The 8,054-nt window shown below is 44.8% G+C and overlaps 1 protein-coding gene across 1 annotated transcript in view; it reads right to left on the minus strand.

The window, feature by feature from the left end:
- The window catches only part of deptor (DEP domain containing MTOR-interacting protein), a 16,472-nt gene extending 8,424 nt beyond the window's left edge, over nt 1–8,048 (minus strand). Inside the window, exons 1-4 of the mRNA XM_010780414.1 lie at nt 8,017–8,048; nt 7,675–7,764; nt 3,996–4,174; nt 3,446–3,569 (exon numbers count right to left, since the gene is read on the minus strand). Coding sequence (XP_010778716.1) covers nt 3,446–3,569; nt 3,996–4,174; nt 7,675–7,764; nt 8,017–8,030 — 407 coding nt within the window. The 5' untranslated portion in view covers nt 8,031–8,048. The remainder of the gene's footprint in view (nt 1–3,445; nt 3,570–3,995; nt 4,175–7,674; nt 7,765–8,016) is intronic.
- Nucleotides 8,049–8,054: the final 6 nt, after the last annotated feature.

Consider the following 8,054-nt stretch of genomic DNA (forward strand, 5'->3'; position numbering starts at 1 on the left):
TTTGCGGCGCTTTCCGGCGGGGCACTCAGCATGGAATACTATGTTCAATATTTCCCCGTTCTGGCTTCTCTGTGATGTGGGCTTGTAAATGGTTCAGGCGAGATGGTGGACGACCATCGCCAGTGCCTCATGCCTGCTCGCTTGCGTGAGGCGAAAGGGCTGCGAGGAACCTCTTCAACGCTGCGTTTCAGCTCGGCTGTCATGCATGAGGGCGTGTACGATTTCGTGACGCTCAGTAGAAACGGATGAGTGGAGGTGTGTGGCAGTGCTGTCGCCCACATGAAGGCGTTATACGTTTTTTGTGCGCTCATTTACTGGGTGAGTTAGTGGTTGTGTACGCGGAGTTATTCGGGGACAGGAGATAGGGCCGGGAGACGATCTAGGGGCAGGTTATTCGAATGTAGAGGATTAAACAGCAGGGCTTCTGGAAAGGGGCCAGGAGGAGCGCTTGCTGTCTACTTAGATCAATCAGAATTAGGTTAAGGACAGTGCTCGGCCTATAAATTAGACCGGGCCCTCGCGCTTCCTCTGAGGCTCTCCGGCGGAGCAGTACGCAGCGAGCCGGGGGAGGCTCTCAACTCGCGGCTTATGTTGTTTTGTTTGGAGCTCGGTCCGTTGCGCAGGAAGTGTGTGGGTTTTTTGTGACTGGTCCGAGGAACGGTGTGTCGCTCACGCCCATTTGACTCGGCCGGCCGGGAGACCCTGTCTCTGGGGCGTGGCGCGACGTGGGTAGCCCACGGACGGAGCCCCTGCAGACGTCTCCGGGGGGTTGTTCTGGGCGGATCTCCTCGCTTAGCCGCGCGGCTCCTGTGTGGCCTCCTGGGCCGGCGTGGACGCCCGCGGCTGGCTGCGGGCGTTGGTGGCCGCTGTGGCAGCTCAGCCGGACTGGAGCCAGGCTGTACATTGCTATGCGATATGCTGTCTATCCAGGCGAATGCCGTCCACCTGTTCCGCGGCCGTCTTCATGGACTCCACCATGGCGTGGAACTGGGGTCCGAACAGCCCGTCCGGGCTGATTGGAGCGTCCAGTAGCACTTTTCTGGCCGTCTCCGTAACAGACGCCGCCGCGCTGTGGTGACGGAGAGGGGGAAAGCATGTTCGGCCGCCAAGCTGGCACCCTGCTCCGACTCTGTCTCCCCCGTCCGGGGGAGAGGAGGGAGGGGAGAACCGAACGGTGAGCCGTGGAGGGAGGCGAGGCAGGAGTTGCTTCGGACTCCTGCCCGGCACTCTGCCCCAGGGACACGAGGCCCCGTCCGCGTGCTCGTAAGCCTGGACGGGCCAATCGTCCTCCTCGGCCACAGCAGCAAGAGTGTCCGCTCTCCGCTTCCTGTCGCCCGAGGGGAGACGAGCGCAGTGCATGCTACCTGCTGGTTTAGAGCCGCGTAAGCGTGCTCTGACCCCCGGCAGGATTCGCATACTGCTTTTATCTCTGCAGGTCATAACTCATTATGAACCCAGAGCCACATGAGGGACAATCACAGACGCAGTTGTTGCTCATGATGATTCTCAATTGCTGTGCTTCAGTAACTGTGCTGGTTTGCTGAAAAAAAGAGGGAGCAGATTGCCGGGCCTCTTTCCTATTTATACCGGAAGGAGGCCCGAGGGTGGGGCCCACCTTGCGGGTGGGCGTGGACTACAAGTGTTTCAGTGCTGCGCGGGGGCGCAGGGGGATTACCCAATAGCGATAGCCTTAGAGGGCGAAGCCATATACGAAATAGAACATCAAAGTTATTACAATTTATTTGGAGGGAAACATCAATGTGCATCACGGTATTTTAGGCTGGAAGAAGGTGACCAACCTACATGATCATTCATTTAGCTAACTAGCATGGCTCAAAAGAGGCTTGCACCAATATATAGACCATAACAGAAAAATTCAACTTTCGAGTCTATGGGTATGACCTAAAAGCTGAGGCCGACATCTAATAAAGCCGCATTTCTGTTCAAGAGTAACAATACAACAGGTCTAATAGTTTTGTTTTAGAAGTAATTCTGTTAAATCTTTGCAAACCAATTCTTAAATAGATGGTCAGTTTCTTTGATATGGTTTGGAATGTTACTTGTGCAATAAGAGTTATCATTAAGCAAGTTTAGTTTGTAAGGAGGCAACCACCAGAGAAAGCTTGAGGGCTGTGTGTGTGTGTGTGTGTGTGTGTGTGTGTGTGTGTGTGTGTGTGTGTGTGTGTGTGTGTGTGTGTGTTCTTACATGTGTGTGTGTTCTTGCGTGTGTGTGTGTTCTTGCGTGTGTGTGTGTGTTCTTGCGTGTGTGTCCTGGGTTGCACAATGGTGATTACATAAACACATAGCTTTGAGAGCTAAAACGACAGATGTCTCCCCTTGGACTATTTCTTCCGCTTATGCAACTGCTTTGTGTGGGTGTATGTGTGTTTTCTCAGAAAGAAATATGGACAATATGCCTCTGTTTGTAAGAGAGTGGATGTGTATGTGTTAAGAGAGAGACAGGAATAGTATTTTCTCATGTGACAGAGGTGGCAGGATGTGTTGTACAGGGTAGGGAAGTCAAGCTGTGTGTGTGCGTGTGCGTGTGTGTGTGTGTGTGTGTGTGTGTGTGTGTGTGTGTGTGTGTGTGTGTGTGTGTGTGTGTGTGTGTGTGTGTGTGTGTTACAAAAAAAGGGCTGAACTTATTAGTTAGTCGTAAGCGCAAGGAGTGTGTGTTTACATCAAAAACTGTACAGATCCCAATAAGAGGAGCGGAAACGTTACTATAGCAACAATTAGTCATATCATTATTTGAACAACAACATGATGGGTAGAAAGCTGATGATAAACATAAACAGTCCCATTAGTGGTGTCCTCTGCCCTCAGATAAACACATTCTGCAGTGTCCCTGGACAACTGTTAGGACTCATCTCTTGTCAAACTGCTTCTAATATCTTCTGTTTGTTTGATCCCAGCAGGCTTTTATCATGGTTAGAAGACAGTTAAGCTCCAAACTATGCGCTCTAATCTAGTAGAATTCAATTTACCAAGACATTTTCAAAACATTAAAAGGTAGCCGCATCTCCGACACACTGGTTCAGAGATTTCATTACTCATTTTTCATCACATCCTCACCCTTCAATAGTATAATCTTCGAGGAGGTAAAGCATATTTCTGGAAATATCAGTATTTTTATCAGTGCATCAAAAGAGAAATATCTAGCTTGGCTCTGTCCAAATAGAGCACACAAATCCACCTGTCATTTGGTACTGCTTACAAAGTTGTCTAACACATAACTAAATGTCCTTGTTTCCAGATGGTATGATAAGCTAAGCAGACTAGCAGCTTGCTATAACGTCATAAATATCATCCATATATAAAAGTGGTGCAATCTTCTTATCCAACCCATGGCAAGAAAGCTGTTTCATAACATTCCTACATAGCTTTATGCTAAACAGGTGAAAGAGAAATGTCTGTGTCATGTCGTGTTTGCATATGCTCATACTTCTCATAGATCCTCTGCCCCCTCATGAAGACTTTGGCCTCACTGTCCAACGGGAACGTGCCGTCGTCTTTCCGGAAGCGATAAAACAGCTTCAGGTCTTTGAACTCCCGGTGCTCGTCACACACTGAAAACACAAGTGCTTTGAGGGTAAGTCTTAAGGATATAACCAGTGAAGTGTAATTTATGATGGTAGAAAATAGAAAGTTAAAGGGGTCATGGGAATTTAGATTTGTTGTGTATTGAGCTGTCAATGAAACCTAAACACAGCTTGGATGAGTTAACATTGGATTTGCTCTGCCTAAACTTTAACTAAAGAGGACGCTTTAGTCACTCTTTTGGACACTGTTTTCACTGCTAGTCAAATGTGAAACAGGTAGTGGGAAACATTAATGAAAGGCACAGAGAATCATCGACTAAGAGGCACACGTTTTTCGCAGAAAGTGTAAACCAAGACAAAAAGAGAATGACAGAGAAACCCTAGTTGTTACAGAAATTAGAAACAACAATATAAGTGAATACCACACAAGATTAACACCTCACTCAGCCTCACCGTGATGAATGATGCTCTGGTCCAAAAGCTTCTGCATGATCGTGATGGCCGTATCTCGGTCGGAGGCCTCCTTGTGTTCGATCAGCCAATCGATGAGCTCTTTGGCCACAAAGCAGTTTGGGTAAGTTCGCAGGTGGTGCCGCCGATCCTTGATCACCTTCACCTCGTGGAGCCTCAGCCTGAGGAGAAAATTAATTAGTGAGAATTCTTCTGCTAAACATTTGATTTTATCAGCAAAATACATTACCCTTTTAAAATTATTGATTTGATTGCAATAGCATTAACAAAACTTCCTGGTGATTATATGAATGAGATCAAGATGTGCCCTTTAGAGCGATATTGTATATGGGGCCTTTTTTTTTTTTTTCAATGTAAGAAGTAATACCCTTTACCTCTCTTGGAAAGACAGTCTATTTTACTTCTATGGAAAGTCTAATAAGGCTCCATACATTTCCCTGCGGCTTCGAGATGTTATGTTTTTGTTTTATTAGAAAAGTACTTTTACTCTCCAATAACATTGCCTCCTGAAAAAGTAAATATTCTTATTTTCTTCATTCACTTCTCACCTATTTATTTATATATAACCATTTTTATATATTTTCAATATACATACACACTACAAATACCAGTAGCATTGTCATCTTTAATACAAAGGTTATTTTTTGTTGTCAGTTAAAAGGAAAAAGACTATAATTCTATATCCAATACAACATTTACCAAAAAAATAGAATGAAAGTAATGACAACAGTTTCAAGGTCTTAAAGTTGGCTGTCATTCTACTAGTAAATAAGTGTATATATATATATATATATATATATATATATTCAAACAATATCTTGTATATATATATATATTATATAAATATTGTTTACAAGGGGAAAATATTTACCTAAGAACAAACTGAACATTAATACAAGGTCAAATCTATATTTACATTTTACTAGACAGAGCAAACCACTCCACTAGGCTCAAGGTGAAAGCATGGCATTCAAACACCGGCTGCTGGAATTTATATTGTCACTATTTGCATGGAGACAGGATAACCCTCTACTGCCTCTACAGATGGCCTAGATGCAGGTTTCACATCAAGCGGACCTCTTCCTGACCGTGATTATTGTGAAACAGCCCACCACAGCCTTTAGCTGAGCTTCCTGCAGCTAGCTAGCCCCCCTCCATGCTGAGTCTGTGTGCAGCTGGCAAGCATCTCTTTGGATTAGCAGTGACAGCCTGGTCCAATCCTGCACTGAGACCCACAAACAAGATCAGCTGAACAGATTTCACTTCCAATCAGGTCCAGCATCATCTTTTCCCCCTCCTCCACTTTTGAGTTATGTCTTAATTAGAGCTGGAAGCAATATCATCCATGTAGCTTTTTGGTTACACGATGCTCATTGTGGAAGGTTTTCTCGCTGTGTTGGTCACTCTCTGTTATAGAACTTCCTAAATGTGTGGTGTGGATAAAACAATGAGAAGCGACAGAGTTTCTGAATGAATCTCTGGCTCCCAGTATGACCATGATGAGGCCCCAGGCTGCAAACATTCACAAAGCCTTTTTCTCTATCACAGTCATGCTAGCGCAACAAACGGTCTATTCACAGCAATGAACTGGTCACAAGCCTTACTACAGCAGCTGTGTGTCTGTGGGTCATGGTTTCTGTCTTTCTGTCTGTTTCAACGCAGTGCCTGAAACAGATCTGCACTACAGTACAAGCAGTTGCTATGATGGTCACACAAATCACAAATGTGTGATAAGAGGCTACAAAACAGACAGCATGCTCTTATCAGTACCAGGAACTAACATGATCAAACAAAAGGTGTGGATTATGTTCACTCTTAGCTTTTGTACGAGCTTTGTCTTATTTAATGTCAAATTGTATTTTAATGAACTCTACAGTTCACAAAATGTAACGACTGTAACTTTCTTAGTCCCTTATGTATGTCAGCATAACAATAATTGGCCTGATATAACAATTTAAACCAAAGGATAACATAAAAGCAGTGATTCATGGTGAATCGATGAGGAAGAGCATCAATGATTAAACTTTCCAGTCAGTATTTGAACTGGAGACTGTAACTACAAACAAAATCAATGAAAGACTATAGAAAGGAATAGAAAAAATAACTATAAATGCTCACAACTAAAATGAAACATACTGATGTTAAGGAGGTATATTTACCAAAGTACAGCCAAGGCTTATGGAAGAATTATTGTTTTGCAGCCGTGTTGTCCAAAAAACAAATCATTAGACAAATACCGTTTTGGCCTGATGGTAGTGCTAGAAATATTAAAAAGGGACGGACATTAAAATAACCGTTTCTTATTCCTTTAAGAGAACACAGAAACTATTACAATTCACCCTGAGCGGGGCATGACAAGTTCTACAAAGTTTCATTTGCCATCAATCCAATAGTTGTTGGAATATTTGGAGAAAGGAACAGGAGTTTTTAAATCCCCATCGCTAGAGTCATGCAAGCAGCATGACTAATAAAGCTCTTGGACTGCAATGTATGCACAAAAGGCAGAAAAACTGAGATTTAGAGACACGGAGTGAGACCCGTATGTCACATCCTTGAGCCCTTTCCCCCAGAACAGCAGTGTCTCAATGGCAAAGGACTCTGGCATAGCGAGCCCGCCCTACCCATCGTTCACTGGCAGAGGCCCCACTGCCAGCTGGCAGCCTCAGTATACAGCTGTGCCAGGGACACTAACACAAGCACACACAGTGCATGATGACACCCAGAAAACATAAACCAATGCTAAGAGTGTTCAATAAAGAAGTATCCAGGCACAAACTATTAATCTCTTGAGGTGTTGACTAGTGTTACTTTTTATGGTCCTTCAGAATAGAACCATGCTTCAGCGGGTACTTCTTCAGAGACAGCCAAAGCTCTAACAGTGTATCCCACCCAGAAGGAAAGCACAATTTAGTGCCGTATTTTCCTCATAGTTTAGCCGAGGGCTGAAATTCCTGGCATTGGTGCCATGCTTTACCTACTGAGCCTCTATTCATTCGCGGGAGCATGAGCCAGAGAACGTCACCGGGGTTTTGGAGCCTTTCTTTGAGTACAGTAGGTCAAAGGGTGCCAAATGTATGTCAACAACTCTGCCAAGGTTAGCCATACAATTCCCTGATAGGAATGGGCAGGGCATGATAATGATTACTAGGATGGTCATTCCATGTGCAGCTCAAAGGGCATTTTATTACTGAAGCAACCTAAATGAGTCATGTGTTCAGTCCTGTATAAAGCAAAACAACATCCTTAACAATGCCTCAGGCTGAAATGTGCACGTCACAGTAGGTGAGGAGCAGCATGTGCACGGGAAGGGGTGCATGTGTGGACGACTTTGTCTTATCCTGCGGTGGACCTGCCTCTAGTGCCAGTTTGCAGTGAGGGGGAGCAAAATGCTTGATGATTGACCTACTGTCAAACATGCTAACACCACCCCACTTTGTCCAGACAGTTCCTTGTTCAAACAAATCTCAGCCACACAAATATACACCATTGAGGACTAACTAAACAATGATTGTTTACTAACAGGATTTATTTATTAGTAGCTACTCAGTCATGGTTGTAAATGTAGTGGTCAGTTTTGCAGATGACCCTGCTTCCACTGAATGTGTGCCCTGCAAACACACGCAGGGTCCGCCTGATTCCTGCCCTGGGTCACACGACCTACCTCAGCTGTTCTCCGGTGACGAGCACCTCGGCGAGCCGCTCCAGCTCTGCAGCCTTCTTCTGCATGTTGTTCCCGATGCCGTCCATCTCTCTGCAAACACGAGACACAGACCCATGGTGTTTTTGTTGCCAATGGCCTCCTACAAAGATATCATGCTGCACTTGGAAATGCATGGGTATTTCTCCAAGTGAGTGATAAAAATGCTTAGCACAAAAGTGTGCACCAGGGTCTTTCTAGCTTACAAACACACAGAAAGGGGAACGAATGGGAAAAAACAAAGGCACGAAGGCGGTGATGATTTTAAAGAATAAACAATGTGCTGACATCTTGGTTTTTGCTTACCCTTCAAGCACCATTGAGAGTGAAACGGAGGGTCAATC

The sequence above is a fragment of the Notothenia coriiceps genome, unplaced genomic scaffold, assembly GCF_000735185.1.
Source record: "Notothenia coriiceps isolate Sejong01 unplaced genomic scaffold, NC01 NC01_scaffold00021748, whole genome shotgun sequence".
NCBI lineage: Eukaryota > Metazoa > Chordata > Actinopteri > Perciformes > Nototheniidae > Notothenia > Notothenia coriiceps.